At 52.0% G+C, this 18032-nt stretch overlaps 1 protein-coding gene across 1 annotated transcript in view; it reads right to left on the reverse strand.

Moving 5' to 3' along the window:
* Positions 1-934: 934 nt before the first annotated feature.
* The window catches only part of RGS9 (regulator of G protein signaling 9), a 56310-nt gene continuing 39212 nt past the window's right edge, over positions 935-18032 (reverse strand). The window contains exons 14-19 of the mRNA XM_040989547.1: positions 16357-16444; positions 14494-14632; positions 13222-13307; positions 11317-11434; positions 2137-2627; positions 935-1085 (exon numbers count right to left, since the gene is read on the reverse strand). Of these exons, the coding sequence (XP_040845481.1) occupies positions 935-1085; positions 2137-2627; positions 11317-11434; positions 13222-13307; positions 14494-14632; positions 16357-16444 (1073 nt within the window). The remainder of the gene's footprint in view (positions 1086-2136; positions 2628-11316; positions 11435-13221; positions 13308-14493; positions 14633-16356; positions 16445-18032) is intronic.

The following is an 18032-nucleotide window of genomic DNA, read 5'->3' on the forward strand; positions in this document are numbered from 1 at the left end:
CTCACAGAGGCCCAATAAACAAATGTTGAATGAGCAACTTGGGGAAGAGATAGAAGTGGCCAACCAAGTGCCTACGGGCCTGCTGCTGCAGACACTAATGTGTACGGGGTAGAGTGACTGATGACCCAGCTGCTATAGCTTTGGGTCCACCAGCAGGTACATGATGGGACCCGGGTTCCCAGGGGAAAATGCATAGAGTGAGTATACAGGCAAGATCCCTCCCAGGAGATGCAGAACTTCTTAGACAACTCTGGCTCAAGAATGTCCCAACAGTCACCGAATTGTCTGAGACTTCTTCCTGCAAACTCTCCTTCCCCCAGGATCAGACTCATGACGGTATGAAGGTCCTATGCCCCTCTTCCAACGTCCATCCATCTGCTGCACAAATGTTTTCTCCAACCCGTTCCACCTTGGCGTTGGCTTCTTGGAAAGTCTGAACTGACACACCTGGGGCCCTCAGGCTGCCTTTTCCTAGTCCATCACACTTCCTGTAAGATGCCACACTTCCCTCATTCCTTCCTGGAGCTTGGGTGATGAGAGTGTCAGACCCAACCAACCTAGACTGGGAGGGAGTTCTTGGAAGTGAGTTCACATCCCTTTGCCCAGAAAGGTGCAGAGGACATGAGCAATAGGACCAATAAAGACCAAACACACTGACATCCGAAGCTGAGGCGATCACAGGTGATCCTTTTATTGGTGTTAAGGCAACAAGGAAAGTCAGCTGATCCATGTGCCTTTCTGCCCAAGGAAGGGAAAGTCAGGAGAAGAGGGTAGGGTTGGCCATGGGGTCGGCCATAGCAGAGTACTTTTCCCACAATGCACCAGCTCAGGTCTCTCCAACCCTCCACTGTCATTATAATGCACTTTGGTTGGAAATCGGGTGTACCTGGTGACCCCACCTACTGGTAGCATCCTCCTGCCCCTGACCCCTGGCTCAACCTAATTTCCCCTCGGCCTGGCTCTCCCATGGGCAGATGACCTCCTTTTCTGTGGCATGGTCACTTGCTTCCCCTGTCCCGGTGTCATCCGAGTCCATCAGACAGGCCCCACTGTCCGTAGGCACATCCATCTTGATCTGGAAGAAGCTTCAGAAGCAAAAAGAAAGCATGTGACAGAGAAGACATGTGACAGTAGATCCCACCCTCAACCAGTGACATTGACCATCTCCCCCTCCCCACAGAAGGTCAGCAGTGAAGGGGAAGCTCCCCAAGGTCAATGACAGTGCCCTAGGTATGACGCTGGCTCCAAACTAGGCCATTCCCTCTACAGAGCCCCCCCTCTCCCTGCCCCGGGAAAATCCAGTAGACACTCTCACCAGAATCTGACTATCTCCTAAGACAGCCAAGGTCACCCTCGCTTCTGTTCCCAGCACCTTCTGTCCCAGGGGCCCCTGCATGCTGCGCGGGGGTCACGCTCCCCAGGTAGCCATGGCAACCTAAGACCCCCCCATTGGACACTTCATTCTCCAAGTGCAAGCTGAAGCTAAACACGGGCATGTGTTGATTGCTTCAGACATGGCCACGACTGTCTCTCCCCACAGCCTGGCAAGGCCAGAGGCTGTTTCACAGGGTCTGCAGCATTTCTCTCTGCCTCAGGCATTTCAAGTACTTGGCAGAGGCTCACTTCTGCACCCAAAGTGCTACCTGTGGGGCTCTCAAAGATCAGTCCCACAGGAATCCAGCCCAGGTGGAATATTCTAGACCATGACTGGGTCAGAGGCTATGTACTTGGGCACCTGTGTCTACACAGACCCCACTGCTAGAAGAGTGCTCCTAGCCAGGCCCCAACAGGAAAGCTTCTGGGGGCAGAAGGCAAGGCAATGGGGCATGGACAGAAGCTTCTGGAACCAGCTTCTTGGAGCTGTGGTTCCCACCGGGCCCACTGATCTTCCGGTCCTTTACAAATAGAAATGGAGCAAAGTGGGTATGGAGCACAGAAGGGGGAAAGTCAAGAAAGAAAACTGCCTACTCTAGAAGAGAAGGCAGAACAAGCGACAATTCTGGAGAGCTCCCAGAGACCCAGGGCCCCGAGTGGCTGTTTGTGGCATCTGCCCTCTAAGACCATTCTCACTACCCATGCCCAGACCACAGCCACAGACTCCACACAAGCACGGCCCAAACCCCTCCTGCTCCTTACTTTGCGACTTTCTTGGGTTTCAGCCGAGGCAGCTGCTGGCCTGCATCCCCCAGGGGCTGCACCTTGCCGTGAGACACCGGGGGGCACTTGGGTGAGAGCCTGGCGAAGACCGGTGAGGCCAAACAGCCCCGTCTCAGCAACCTGCCGAAGGACAGTGACGCCCGGGCCTTGGGGGCTGCCCGGGGCTGGCTGCGGACCGTGGGACCATCACTAGACGCTTCGCTGCTCTCAAGGGCCGAGGGCCCATGGTGGGCATTGGATCCGCTGGCCTCCGCCTTCGGCTCCGAGCCTGAGGAGCCCTCCAAAGCCGCTCGGATGGGTGAGGGGCAGATGGCACTGCTGGGCCTCCTGATGAAGCGGCTTGGTGAGGGGAAAGGCCTCCTGGGGGACCGGCAGGAGGAGGAGGAGGAGAAGGGGCTGGATGGGGATGGGGGCACGCAGGTGCCGGTGTACACGGCCAGGTGAGGGCTGGGGGCCAAATGCTGGCCCGGCTATAGGGAAGGAAAGCAGAGAGCAGAGCAGTGAGCTGTGGGGTCCCCAGGCTGTCCTCTGCTAACGTGACCCTCTCCTGATGGCCCAGAGCAAGGCTGGTATGTCACTCCTGGGAAAGGAAGGAGTGACAGGGCTCCTAAAACCAGCTATAACAAGCACACAAGCTCATGGAGGTCTGCCCAGCACCTGCCTGTCCCGCTGTCTTGGCCACCATCCCCAGGGTGAGGCGGCTGTATCCCAGGCCACAGACTAGCCTGCCTCCAGGACTGGGATGCTGGTGTGTGGCCAGCCTGAATGCTCACTCCCCTGCAGCCCCAGCTACCCAGTGAGCAGTGCCTGCTCCCCACCACAGCCTTATTCCTCTTCCCCATGCATCCTTGGTCCCAACCTGAGGCTGGAGATGGCCAACACTTCACAGAGCCTGGGTTCGTGCCTGGCTGCCTCTTCTGGGTCTGAGAGCCCAACCTGGGTCTACCCTGCAACACCCTGGCAGGGACGGGGATCCAACACATTCCCAGAGCAAACCTGAGCTGAGCAAGAGAAGCCAGGAAAGAGAGCTGATCTTGAACCTGAGCTTACAGGTGAGAAGAGTATAATGATGGCTGGGCCAGAGGATACTTTCTGGAGAAAGGGGAAGGGCTACCTGGGCCACCATGGTCCCAGCGCCCCAGAGTACTCAGGCACATGTTCAGCCCAAAGACATGGAAGAGCAGTGTCCACATGGATGAAAGGGGGCGAGAATCACCACCTGCTGCGTGCACTCTTCCTACATGCCATCAGCCTGGGCTCACATCCCCCTCCCACAGAAGGTTGGCCGGCCGGAGCCTCATACCATGTCAGAATCCAAAGGGGCATGGCTGTGGGGTTCACTGGTCCTGGTACAGGGAAGACAGGTTCTGGGACTGCCGGGGCCAATGCCTCACCCAGAGAGAAGTGGAGGTGACTTCAGGGAAAAACAAACCCATTTTGAAACTGTCATTGCCCACAGTGGGGGAAGCCACCATCTGTGATGACACTGACATCCCATAATGGATAAAGTCCTGGCTGCTCCACTTAGAATCCAGCTCTCTGCTAATGAGCCTGAGAAAGCAGTGGAAGATGGCCCATATGCTTGGGCCCCTGTACTCATGCAGGAGACCCAGAAGAAATTGGGCTCCTGGCTTCCACCTCGTCCAACTCTAGCCATTGCAGGTATATAGGGAGTGAACCAGAAGATAGAAGAGCTCTTTCTCTCTCTCCCCCCACCCCGCCCCACCCGCTCCTGTTCACTGCCTTTCAAATAAATAAGCAAATCATTGTAAAAGAGGGAAGGATAGAAAGAAGAGAGGGAGGGAAGAGGAGCAGGAGGGCCATAGCATCATGGATGCCTGCTCCAGGGTCGAGGCCCGTCAGGCCATCTGGGTGGGCTTGGCCCAACCTGAAGGGGAGAGGGCATGTGAGTGCAAGAACAGCTTATTGAGGAAGAAGGAGGCCAGGGGGCCACCGGGCTGAGTCTGGGCCGATGGGAGAGAGTCTCCTTGCTCTCCTCTGGCTCTTCTGAGGCTCCAACAAGATCTTGCTCTGAAACAGCAGTTCCAGGTGCTGCCCCGAGTCCCGGACTCCCACAGGCCTTCAACCCCAGAGCCAAAGCGCAGCATCTGCCACAGGGTCATGTCCCTGACTCTTACCGTTGATGACCTACCAGTGCTACAATTAAGTGTGGGCTCAGCAATGTGAAGCTCTGGCCCGGCCCACAGTGGTAGGTCATTGCACCCACACCACAGAGCTCCTCGGGCATAAGCTCTGCCTCACAGAGGAGGCAAGCTGCCCACTCACTTCCCTAAGGAACCAATGCAAGAGTGGGGCAGCCCTTATAACCAGCCTGGCTGACTCCGGCGTCTGCATGCATCCCCATGAGCAGGGTGTCCCAGGAGGCCTACCGGTGAGCCACCTCAGCACCAGCCAGGGGCCTATCATGAACAAAGACCCCCCCCCCCAGTCCCACCGCAGACCCACTGAAGAAGTCTCCCAGGGGACATGTGGCCCAAGGAAAGAGCATCCATCTACCTGCTGCCAGGGGGCCCTGCATGTACTAAGCTTGAAGAACCTAGCTTCTAGCACTTCTCCTTCTACAGGCAGGTGCAGTCTGCGAGGAAGAGCAGCGACAGCTGTAGGAGCAGCAGGCACTTGGCATAGTACAGAAGAGGCCACTGAGCATGGCCTGTTCCATGTGGTAGTGTCCAGGTTCAAGCTCTCACTCCACCTCTAAGCCAGATCCCAGCTTCCTGCTAATGTACATCCCGGTTGTTGTAGTTCAACGAACTGAGTCCCTGACACCCAGATGGGATGCCCTGATTGCATCCCAGACTCCCTACTTCATCTTGGCTTGGTCAACCAACCACCTCTCTACGTGTGCCTTTCAAAACAAATGAAAATAATTTTAAAAATATTTTTGGAGAACGGGATTGGTGCCTTTACAAAGGGAAACATAGCCAGCTCACCTCTTCCACCAGGGGAAGATACAGCAAGAAAGCATCGTGAACCAGAAAGAGGGTCCTCATCAGGGCCTTTACCATGAACTTCCCAACCTTCAGCCCTGTGAGAAACTCCTGTGGTTTCTAAGCCCATGCTTCCTGTATTTTGCCATGGCAACCTCAATAAACTGAAACACCAAGCACGTCCCACCTGACTACCATGAGTCAATGAATGCTTGTGGATTGTAGCCACTGCTACTTAGTAACAAAGAGGTGGCTAAAGAAGAGCCTGGGGCCAGGTCTGCTCTTGGACTCATATTGCTGCCCTACAGTCAATGGGGTCCAGAGAATGCACCACAAACCCCTAAACAAGGAAAGGAGCTTCATCAACAGAGAGAGGAGCTTGGATTTATTAACTGGAATTCTGCTTCCTCAAAAGGTGTGATAACTTCCTACTATAATCCCACTTTACAAAGCCAGTGCTATGGCATACAGGCTAAGCCTCCACCTGTGGCACCAGCATCCCATATGGGAACTACTTCAAATACCAGCTGCTCCCTGTTAATGGCCTGGGAAAGCAATGGGGAATGGCCCCTGCACCCAGGCGGGAGACCTGGGAGAAGCTCCTGATTTCAGATCAGCCTAGCTCTGGTCATTGTAGCCATCTGAAGGGTGAACTAGCAGATGGGAGATCCCTCTCTCTCTCTTTCTGAACTCAGATTAAAAATAATCACACTTTAAATATTTTAACACTTGAGGCTCATGGAAAAGATGTCACTTGATCAAGATCCCACAGCTGCAGACCAGCCTCTCTGTAAACCCTCCCCTAGACCCTGTTACCTCTATCTTCTTTTCACCCCTGACTCCCAGCATCTTCTCTCTCCCATTTTGAGTGACAGAACAGGTAAGGAAGGCAAAAGCCACCAGCGTGCTTCACTAACCTAGCATAAGAGGATCCTTTCTTCTGGTAGACGGCCATTAGTCCAACTGGTCATGGACACTCTCAGTGGGATGTCTTTCCCACCTGCTCCCACCAAGGGACCATAGCTCTCACCCTGGCCCCTCCTACAAACTATGACCTTGAACTTGGAGACTAGTCTCTCCAGTCCACACCCCACCTGCCACTGATGTGAGGCAGCAAAGCAGTGGCATGCAAGACACGTGGCAAAGAAACACATCACAACAGAGACACAGTGAAGGAGAGCTTGATTTTGTACCATGCAGCGTTTTTATTGCACAAGGGAATGGAGGGAGGGAGGGGGGAGCATGAAATGAAGCAAGTACATTCCCACGAGAACACAGTACATGGCGTCTTCATGAACAGCAAAGCAAGTGGTGCAGTGAGAGGTGACTCAATTTCTGTCCTCGAAAACTGAGAACTTGAAGGAGACTTTGTGGCCCTTGAACCCCACTTCCCGGGAGCAGGAGGATGAGCCCAAGGCCACATCAAGATTCAGCCTAAAGGGTTCCCAACCCCACTTTCCAGGCCCTTCCCACCCATACTCCCCTTCCCCACGTGGGAGAAGACCCACATGCATGAACACACCATTTCTCCTTTCAGTCATCCCAGTTGACACAGTCCTGCCAAGAACTTCCCAGTTAGATCTGACCCTTCATTCAGCCACCAACTGGGACCCATCACTGCCCTGTTGCCGCTCAGTCCTCTCCTCGAGGCTGTAGACAGAGGCCACACACACACACTCTCCTCTGTTCAATTGCATCCTACGGTTCTCTAAGAGCTGCAAGGGCTACACTGCAAGCTTATGAAAGAGCAGAGAAGTTTAAAAAGGTTCATGATCATTTCTCCTGAGGAAATTCCTTCAATAATTAGCAGTAACAAGCCCCTTTATGGGCAAGCCAGGTGGAGGAAAGAAAGCACGGGCTTACTCTGAGACCACCAAACCATTAGGGATGATGATGGTGGTGGTGATGGTGTTGATGGTGTTGATGGAGAGAATGACAAAGTCAGGATCATGATGATGATGATGATGGTGATGGTGAGAATGGTGGCAGTGGTCCAAATGGCGATAGTGATGATGACACATTTATTGATTGTTTTCAATAGGCCAGGAACAGCTCCAAGTACTTTCCTCTGACCGTGTTTTCCCTGTCCCTTTTAATTAATACTGAAAAATCAAAGCAGTCTTTTCTCTAAAAGTCAAGCTGAAAACGAAACTCAACAAAGGATATCCTGGTACCTTGAAGAATAATGCATATCATTATTAATAATGCATATCATATATCAGGGAGGTTTGTTACATCATGTAAAGTAGCACTGATTAATGAAGATACCATCCAAGAATATGGCATAATAGATTGTCATAATGATTTTAATGTGCTGATAATATTATCCAAGTAAGTCCTAGTCTTGATGCTGAGATCCCAATGGGCCTCTTGGGACTGTTGTAAAGTTTGAGACACAATAACCATGGCAGCAAGAGCACAACAGTCACAGATGCTCTCACAAGACCTCAAAACTGGGGGAGGACCTGTGACCCCCTCCTCTGAGAAATATGAAAGTGTCCTGGAAGATCCCAGGCTTGGAAAGCAGAACCCTGACCAACACTTAACTTACAGGAGGCAGAAGTAACATCAGAAAAGAGCTGATATCTAAAGTTGAAATGACAGAGAAGACACACAAACATGAGAAGTCTGAATCTCTAGGAACCGTACCAACCTTTCCAGGTCCCAGCTGACCACTGGTCCTGGCCCCAGATACCAACTGCTCCAAAGTCCCTCTCGTCTCTCCAAATTTAGGCTCCCCTATCATGCCCTCCCTAGACATCAAGTGGCTTCCCTGCAAGAGAGCCGGTCACACTCTCGAATCACCTTTCTTATGGGATTGTAAGCAGCCAGGGGTATGTCTCTCACCCACAGATGAACCTGGGGGTGCTGAATGTCTTTGCTAAATGTCAAGTAGCTGTGGTAGAAAGTGGAAAACCGGTGCTGAAGCCTGACCCCTCCATGCACAGAAGCCAGAATTTTGGATTACAGTGTTGGAAGATTTCAAGAGAGAGAGAGACAGAAAAAGAGAGAGATCTGAGCATTCAACTTCAGCCAGACAAAATGCTCTCTACTCTCAACAGCTGCCTAGGAGAAATAACACCACCAGAGAAGCTGAAGGTCAGTGTCACACAGCCAGTAAATACCAGAGCCGGATTTACTTGACTCTGAAGTCCACACTCCTTCTCCCACCATTCAAAGCCTGTATTTAGGAAATGGAAACTTAACCTGGAAGCAAAGACAACTGTGTGTCACATAGAGCACCCGTATTCAGATTGGGGGGTCCTGTTTGTACAACATTTTGCTGCTTTCCATCAGTATGTACCTGACACAAAGCAGGTAGTAACAGACTTAAAGACAAATGAAACCATAAAAAAAAAAGATAAATGAAACCAAATCTGTGAGGCGTGGAAGAGTGGATGGAAGGATGGACAGATGAGCCAAAGATGAGCAAGACATAGTCAATACCTCCCAAAGCTCATGACACATTCAGCATCCCACCAGCAGCACTCTCACTACCACTTTGCCATGTGTGTGACCTCAGCTCTTGGGACATAACCAGTTGGGGGAGCAACCATCAGCCGGCTTCATTCCTGCCTCTCACACTTTCCCACTAACATGGCCCAAGAGCAGGAGAGCCATGCAAACACCCTCTGCTGGGGGTCCCAGGGCCAAGTCTGAACCTGCCACAGCCAAGCACAACAGATGCTTGATGTCTCACATTTTATCTTGAAACAAATTCATGTCCATTTTGCATTCTGTTTCATAAGATATTCACAATGATTTTCACGTGAATTTTTTAAAAATCACCTTATTTTCTTCTAAATCCTCAAGTAAAATTGATGGCTCTGGCCCCAGTCTGGGTATGCCTTAGAGTACATAAAGTCTGTTTGGAGGAGCACAGATCTGGTACCAACCCCTCATGCCACAAATGAGGAGGCAAAGAAGTCCAACGACTTACTCAAGACTATGAGGCTGCCCCACCACCAACAGCAGGAGAGCCAGGTAAACGTGCTCCCCTGGGCTCTCAGGCCAAGCCCGAACCTGCCACAGCCAAGCACTGCAGACACTTGATGTGTCACATGTGGCTACCCTTAGGCCTTCCCCAAACCCAGGCCTCATTCCACTCATCGCTCATCCGCTCACTCCCACGGCCATCCACTCATGTGACACATGGTCAGAGGTGTGACACTTCAAGTACTGAATGACATAAGTAGAATCCCTCACGTCACTGCCTGAACTTCCTGCTGGGGGTATCTTACCGCACTGTGGGACTTCAGCATCATGCGAGACAGATAAACAAAGCACAACTCTTGGGGCTCTTGTGGAGCATAAACTGGCCGGTTTAAACTCGTACATCATGTGGTTGGTAACTAGCAGAATGGGAAGTGTCAGCTCCCCTCTTTGGGGTTGGAAGAATTTTTTTTACCAGCTTGAAAGCAAAAAAAGCAGAACCCCCTGACAATCACCTAGAAGGTCTTCAACAACCTGGACCCTGACCATATCTTTCCCTTCTTCCTGTGCCCAGCACTCCTCCTCCTGGCCTTCCCATTCACTGAGTCATTTCTACCTCCGGGCTTTTATGCACGTGGTTTCCTCTCCCTGGCTCGTTCTGCCTGCCTGGTTCATTCCTTGTGTGATCAGCTCTTTCCTACACTTACAGAGACATTGCTCACAGATCTGGTGCCAGCTGAAGAGGGCTCCAGTTCTTCACCTTTCCCTGTATCCATATTTCTTCCCAAGATACTTTGAAATGTCTCTTACTAAACAGTTTGAGTTCAAGTCCCCATCCTGTAAATCTAGGCTGGCTTTGCGGCTTGCTTTTGACTAAAGACATGAAGAGACCAGGTGAAGGCTTTGGTGTTTCCATTCTTCAGTGATTGCAACTCAGCCATCACCATGGAACATGCTAGGCCAGGCTATTGGAAGATGAGGTTGTTGGAAGCATGAAATGTGGGAAGCAGAAAAGGTCCACTCCCACTTGCCCCAGCTCAGATCACTATAGACCAACCCTTGCACATGTGGGTGAGCCTAGTCAAGATCAACACAGCCACACAGATGACCCTATACATTAATAATAAACGCTTACTGCATGCCTCTCTAGTTTTGTGGGTGCTCCTTATATAGCAACAGCCACCTGATTATTTATTTCCATTTTTCCAGTCCGAGACTACAAGCTCCATGAGAAGGGGGCTGTGTTTGGTTTACTCACCCATTCCTTACAGGCAGTAAGTAATCAATCAGTGTGCTGTATGAATGAGTGAGTACCCCCTGCCGGATACAATGTTACACAGGTGTGTGAGGTAAGCTTTACTTCAAGCATGATCTAGCTCTCACATGGTCAGGGTTTGAGCTGTCCTCTCCCTCCCCCTCCGGCCACAGGGCTGACCTAATCCATAGCTTCTGAACAAGGAAATATCATCTAGAAGATCTCCTAGAAGATATTATCTCTGATCCTGACCCATGTGGAAAACATCCCAGATACTTAGCATCTCTCTACCCCTAGAGGAAGATGCCAGTGCTTGCTTCCCTGGCCAGAGTCCCTCAATCCTACAGCTACTTAGCAAATCTAGCATCCACAAGGGGATAAGGAGGTGACAGAACAGCCCACCAAATCTTCAAGTACCTCTGGCTAAACACAAGCACAATAGGAGAGTGGTCTTAGTAGGGTCTCTGCAAGCATCGCCTACCGAGGAGCCCAGGGGAAGCATCTCTGCAGGGGACTTTAGCTACCAGCCCTCTAGCAGGATCCCAGACTGTCCTAGGAACAGAACTGAAACTGGAAAGATGGGATGAGTTCATAAAGCCCTTTCAAATAAATGCCCTTAAAAGATCTATGCTTTGGGGGTACAAAGAGACCTTATCAAATTTTTCTAAAGCAGAACAGTGAAATTCAAAGCAACTTGGTTTCCCTATAGCTCTCACTGCAAGAACTCACAAAGACAAGACAGGTAGACACGCAGCAGCCACTCATTCAGTGATGCCCCTCCTCGTTATTGCCAACCCTGTCCCTCGGTTGGAGTAATATTGGGAAGTCTACCACGAAGGAAGTTAAAGGAATATGGGATGGACCTATTGACTCCCCTGCCCCATTAACAGGGAAAAGAATCTCCTGACTCTGGCCCTGCCTTCCTTTGCTTGCCACTCCTCAGTGTACACCCTGGAAACCAGAGATCTATTTAGGAGGTAGCTCCTTCCTGAGCTGGCTCCTGCGGTCCAGCCTGCTCATGACCTGGGTGATGTCCACAGTGTTGGCGGCTTCACGAGCCTTCGCTTCTTCTTCCAGCTGCCTCAGGATGACGGGGCTTGGGCTGGAGCGCAGGTGCCGCCGCATAAAAGGGAGGGTTGCACTGGAAGGAAGAAGAGACCAGTCAAAAACCACACTGCCTGCTCAACAATAGCATTGTCACACCTGACAGGGATTGGGCTCCAAGGTGAGGGTCTCGATTTCTCCCCTCATTTTCCCAGGGCACCTGGGATGAGGTCTTCAGAGCCATGTCCAAACTTCACTATTTCCTCCCCCTTGGAAGACAAAACCAGTTGGGTACCAATTCCATCAGCCTTTTGGTTAAGCACAGGGAAGCTCAGATGGCAGTGATACATCAGACTTCAGCCCTCCCCAGGATTTCCAAATGACAGAAGTCCCCAGAACTCTCAGGGAAGAGGACTCCCAGGAAGTAAGGCGTAACCCTAGGGGTCTCACCTGCTATGATGAGGAGGAAGGCTTGGAGCCAGGTCTCCTTTGTCCCGGGCAAAGACAGATTTAATACACTGCCCTACACCTGCAAGTCTTCAAGATAATCATACTTCCTTCCCCTCCTGACTTGGATGCGAGTAAAAGCCCCACACTGCACAAAGCGATTACATGGAATTCTCGCTCACAGTACTAATGCCAACAGGGCTAGACCACAACACCTCCCTCCACAGCCAAGAGCTTCACTATGTTCTGTGCCTCCCCAGGCATCCAAAGCCACAGCCATGCCCTAAGGGGTGGAGGGTGAGGTGGGGAAACAACTGAATTCTCCTGTCTGACTCAACTTACTAAGTATCTGGAGGGAGGCGTACAATCTCCCTCCCTCCTTCCCCGCACTCCTTTTGGCAGAACTTCTAGAGCTTTTACCACCCTTTCTTGTGGTTTTAAGAAGCTTTCAAGCCCCCAGGGACCCTGAACTCCCTTCCTTACTGGGTAAACCTAGAATAGCACCACAAGCTCTCTTTTCTCTCTTTTTTATAACAGGGCCATTATCCTCAAGAACGAAACCAAGTTGGTTTTCTCTCTTTCTCTCTCTTTCTCTTTTTAAGTTTCTTTTATAAAGGCTCTGGTCCAACCACCCCTATTTGGAATCGATTGAAGATGCTGGAAGGGAGCCCAGTGTGGGCTGAACAGGCAAACAGGGGAACATTGACCAACCGCAAGGGGACAGGACATACTGCTAGAGGTGGCAAATCTCCCCTGAAGTCATACAGCTTTGAAGCTGTCACTGGGTCACTCTTCTGAATATTCAATCTCTATATCCACCCATCCCACCCTCCTCTCAAAGAGCATTCAACCTGCTCCCAGAAGTTCACTTCATCCGTCGTCCCAGTGGATCCACAACAGAACCTGACCCACATGTCCAACAAGGGGAGAATGTCAGTGGGTTAGAAACCAAGTCAGTGGGTTTCTAAGACAGGTGCCCTAACAGCTGCAGGAATGCTTGAGACCTCACTGGCCCTTTCCCCTAAGGGGCTAGCATTTCCCCTCGGGGCATGGTCTGCTATTCTATTCTCTCTTAAGGAGCCAGAAGTTACTGGGCTGTCACTAAATATATTCCCACAGACCAATCTGGAAGCGGAGGCGTGTAGCAATTTTAAAAAATCCAATGAAATGCTTCCATGTGTGATAGGGTAATTATCAGTGTGATCATCAAAACTCCTCTCACACCAGCATTTGGGAAATAAAACTCACTGGAGGTAATTACAAGGAAGACTCGCTAGAGTGATGTCAGGACGTTAAGAAGCAAATGAGGCACTCCCGTTCCCCAGCCCTCAATATTTTCATCAAATATCTCAATAACAGCCATTCAGCTGCGAAAGATCCTCCCATCTCTAAGAGGGAAACAGCAGGTGGCGGGCAATTATAGACAACTCCTCTTGCCTCTTCTTCGTGGCTTCCTGAGGTTCAATAGCCTTGGCCAGCATTTCCTTGTAGATTGGAGATTTTAAATAGCGAGCATAAGAATCCTAGTGGGAGCAAGAGAAAAACAGCTATTATGAGCAGGGAGGGATGTTTTCGTTCAGGCGCACACACTCCCTGCTCTCCAGCCCTCCCTCAGCCGCCAAGTGGCCACGGCCAGAGAATTCGGGTTTATTGTGAGAAAGCCATTGAGGGAGGAGTGAAGAACTGCAGGGGTGGGAGCCAGCCAGGCTTCAGGGGTGTCAACATCTCAGGCTGAGCCATCCTGAGAGCTGCACTCTTGTAATCCCAAACCTCCACTTTGGAGGACTCCAGGGAACCCCACATGAGTGACACCAAAGGGTATCAACCTCGCCCATGCAAAGCCTTCTTCCAGGAAAATAAGCAACCATGAGTAAGGAGCCCACTTCTAGCCCCCTACTATCCAGGCTGCCTTCTGTTGGGGACATGAAAAACACCAAGAAAATAATGGGGCCTTGCTAATCCTCCCTCTTCAAGCACCATTTGAGCACCAGTTCATGCTCTGGCTGCTCCACTTCCTTGTCATCCAGCTCCTTGCTTGTGGCGTAGGAAAGCAGCAGAGAATGACCCAAAGCTTTGGGACCCTGTGCCCACATGGAAGACTGGGCAGAGGCTCCTGGCTTCTGACTTTGGATCAACTCAGCCACTGCAGCCACTTAGGAAGTAAACCAAAGGATGGAAGATCTTTGTCTCTGTCTCTCATTTTCTCTACAAATCTGACTTTCAGATAAAAACAAATAAATCTAAGGAAGGAAGGAAGGATACTAATAATTTGTGAGACCCCAAAGCCTGGATCCTCTCACTGGAGTATTTTCAGAGCCCTCCATACGTGAATCGGCCCCACTCGTGCCCCACGACCAACAGAGCCTGGCAGCTCAGCCTTCAGACCCAGGCAGAGACAAACCAGCGTTCATGCTCCCACTCTGCTCAGACCCTGGAGAAGCAAAACCCCTCCACCTCGTGAACTGTCTCTAAGGACAAATCGCTTTGCATGGCAACTGCACTTGGCAAGCCCTCACCCTACGCTGGCCGTTACAGCACTTTTCATTATCAACACATCCCAGTACCAGCACAGTGGGTTCTGCCTGTCCCCACCCCCTTCCCCGCGTCCACAGAACTTTACAGGAGCAGTGAGGGATGGAGGAGGTACAGTTGGAGTTGGCTCCCCCGTTCCCGTCCCCAGTCCCTGTGTGTCACACAGACCCCGCCTACCTTCTTCATGAGCATGTAGATGTGCGTTTGCGCGGCATCCAGCACGTAGCGGTGGGGGTGCCTCAGCCCCTTCACTGTGATGTCCATGGTTTTTCCGTCTATGTTTATCCATCGCCTGGCTCCTGGGGCCAGAAACAGCCTGGTCGGGGGAATGGAGGAAAATGTTAGCAAAAGCAGCTATCCCAAGTTTGTGGGTGCCTGAGAGGGAAGGAGGGGTAGATGTGACTCAGGTTCCCCGCATTGAGTGAGGGGAGCCCCTTTCTCTAACAGAAACTCAAGAGTGTGAGCTTCCAAAAACACCATCAACGACCTGGCCTAGAAGCAAGGACACCACAGTCCCAGGGTCAGCAGCTTGACCATCCCAGTCCTTAGGGGAGAGAGCCCAAGGAGGTGGGGCCAGCCAGCGTCGACCATGGGAGGGACGAATCAAACTCCCATTGAATGCCTTCTGCCAGGATGCTGGGGCCACACGGGACTAGCCCAAGTCCCTCGCAAACAGATGTTCTGGGAGCTCTGTTCCCGGTGAGCTGTGTCCACGTGTTTCACCATGACTCCCCAGCACTGAGTGTGGAGGCAGCCCCTAACCCCAGCCTGCTAAGGGCATCCGGTTAGACACCGAATTCAACCACACTCCTGAGTCCTGTGGCTCCAGCTGGGATTCCAGGCACACACAATTCTCGCAGCAGGTCCCATCTTCCTAGGCTGTGCATTACAATGTTGGAACTCAGACTAAGACTCACATCCCGGGGGGAGTGCAACGGGGGAGGAGGCTGCTACGAGGACGTAGGCAGCAAGTCCTGACATCCAGAATTCAGAGTTGTGGAGAGGCAGGCAGCTGCCCACTGCCATAGCTCCTTCACGGTCACACAGTCCAATCCCCACCCCATCCAGCTCCAATCCCATTCTTCCTGGTGCTCAGAGCCCCATCCCACGGGACGAGGTGAGCCAACTTGCAAGACAGAATAAGAACTCCCAGAGCAGGGGAGAAACAACACCTCAAGCTTGTCCCTTCAAAATCATGAGCACTGCTCTGAACACTGGAGTTCTTCTTGCTTCAAAGGGGTCGGGGAAGCCGCTCCAGAAGGGGCAGACCGCCTGGGCTATTGCCGCAGCCCAGCACCTCAGTCTGGAGGCTGCCAAGGGCTAGCTCCAATCCAACCTGGGACTTGGGCTCCAGGAGCCAGAGCTGAAGGCCCCAGTGTACACCACACCAGTGCAGATAAGATCGACACAGAGGCGACCACAGCAAGACCCCAGCATCCAGCAGGCTTGCTCAGGGGAGGAGTTGGGCAGGGAGCAGGTGCAGCTTTCAGCATCCTTGGTGGTTCCCTCTGAAAGCAGGACTGACCACTGGAAGCAGGACTGACCCTTCTGAATGTGAACCCTTGGCTCTCAGATAAGACAGAGGAAAGAAACAATTGTTACACCAAGAGCATGGCACCCAGGGCCATGAGGTGACAAACACAGGACGTGCCCGATAGTAATTCCCAAGCTGGGGTCACTATGCCAGACTCACTGGGGTGCTGGGGGGCCTGCTCTGCCTCACAGTCCTAATGTGGCAAAATAAGCTTCTCTCTCTCTCTCTCTCTCTCTCTCTCTCTCTCTCTCTCTCTCAATCCAAGGGACTTAGTTAAAGACAAAGCTCTGGCACTGTCATTCAAGTGACTGCTCCCCTAACCTTTTAGACACAGCCCTCCAGGAGCAGCGGGTCCCCAGGCCTTCCAAGGCAGCAAGGCAGGACTCATCGTGAGGCAGGTGCAGGGTGCAGCAGGCCCGGCCAGCCCTGCTGGGTGCTGCCTGCCCAGCTCTGCCTCCAGCCTCACACACAGGAACCCCCCGCCCGTCAGCCTGGCTAATCCTCACTTGTAAATCTCCTCCGCCTTCTCCTTGACCTTGGACTGATCTCCGTACTTCAGATCTTCACAGGCTTCCCAGAATCCCAGATTCTCCCCTGCACGGAGAGGCGGGGGTCCACGCACATGAAAGCAAGTTGAGAGAAGAAACAGAAGAAACAGGTCAGGTGGGAGAGGGTCCGTTCTCCAGCCCAGGGTCACGTTTTTCTTCCACAAGACAAGTCAAGTCAGACTAAACCCTCCTGGGGTTTGGGTCATCTCACTCCCAGGGCCTGGGCTCTTGTCATTGCTCCCTGCGTGTTCTGGGAAATACAGGACAGGCACCCAGCACAGTTTGCCATCACATGCTCACGTGGCAGGTGCCACTCATTCTCCCAGTAACACACAGGTGAGAGTTCGTAACACTCGCCCCTGCAGCCTGTCATTTTCACAGCCCTAGAACGGTGCCTGTACAAGTTCATGTATGGTAAGGCTTGTGAACGCCACACCAACGCCACACCAAGGGCCTTCTGCATCAGGGCCCCTGTGACTTGGCTCACGTGTCTGCACGTGAGTGCCGCCACCTCGGGGTGGACAAGACTTAGTGCAGCGATTAAGACCCGGGTTAAAATGCCTGTGTCCCACCAGCCCCCCAGCTCCAGCTGCTGACTGCAGCTTCCTGCTAACGTAGACCCCGCTGGGTCTGGTCCAATTCACTGGATTCCTGGATTGCCTTGCCGGCTCTAGGCTCTGGCCCCAGGTACAGGTTGTTCTAAATCCTTGGGAAGTAAACCCACAGATGGAATACGCATGCACTCTCCCATCTCCTTGCCTCTCAGATAGATCATTCTGAAATTAAAGGAGCAGTCATTCACAAAACGTGGAAGCAACACGTAGACAGGAAGTGGTGTGTATGCTCAGGGACACAGCTTGCAGAGGGATGTTTAGGTACACCCTGCTATTGCACACGACCCCTGAGGCCATGGAGCTAAGTGAAATAAACCAGTCACAGGGGGACAATTACTGCTTGATCCCACTTACAAGAGGTACCCAGCACAGTCAAATTCACAGAATCACAAAGTGGAATCATGGTTGTCAGGGTGGGGGAAGGGACAAGACACGAAGGTGGCGTGTGATGGGCAGGGAGTGAGGTCGAGCAAAAAGGAACCGTTCCGGAGACAGCGGGGCTGAGGGCTGAGGGCTGAGGGCTGCACTAGCAGGGACCCTCATGCCGCCGAGCCAAGCGCTGAGCAATGGCCGAAATGCTCTCGTTGCATATATGTCCACCCCAAAATTGAGATGAGTACCCCAAAATGTGTTATTCTCACAAAGCCAAAAAGATCAACGAATAAAATGCCCAAGGTGGAAGAGTAAGAAAACAGAATGTGACAACAGAATACCTGCATGCATTAACAGGAGTAACGCTCATCCACACGCAACAGGGACGGGATCCCAGCACTCTGCTGGCTAATGCAGGCGAGAGGCCACAGGTCCTAAGATCCCATTCCTGTGACATGTCTAGAAAGCAAACCTGCAGGCAGGAAGTAGATTCGTGGTGCCTAGGCCTGAGCTGGGATGGAGAGGCAAACGGGGAATGACTTCCAAAGGATAAAGGAGTTGTTTTTGGAGGAATTAAGACTTTTGGGCTCAGACAGTGGTGGCGGCCATATAACTTTGCTGAATATAGTAAAATGCACTGAACGGTAC

Source organism: Ochotona curzoniae, unplaced genomic scaffold (assembly GCF_017591425.1).
Source record: "Ochotona curzoniae isolate NIBS_2020 unplaced genomic scaffold, NIBS_Ocur_1.0 contig_523, whole genome shotgun sequence".
Lineage (NCBI taxonomy): Eukaryota > Metazoa > Chordata > Mammalia > Lagomorpha > Ochotonidae > Ochotona > Ochotona curzoniae.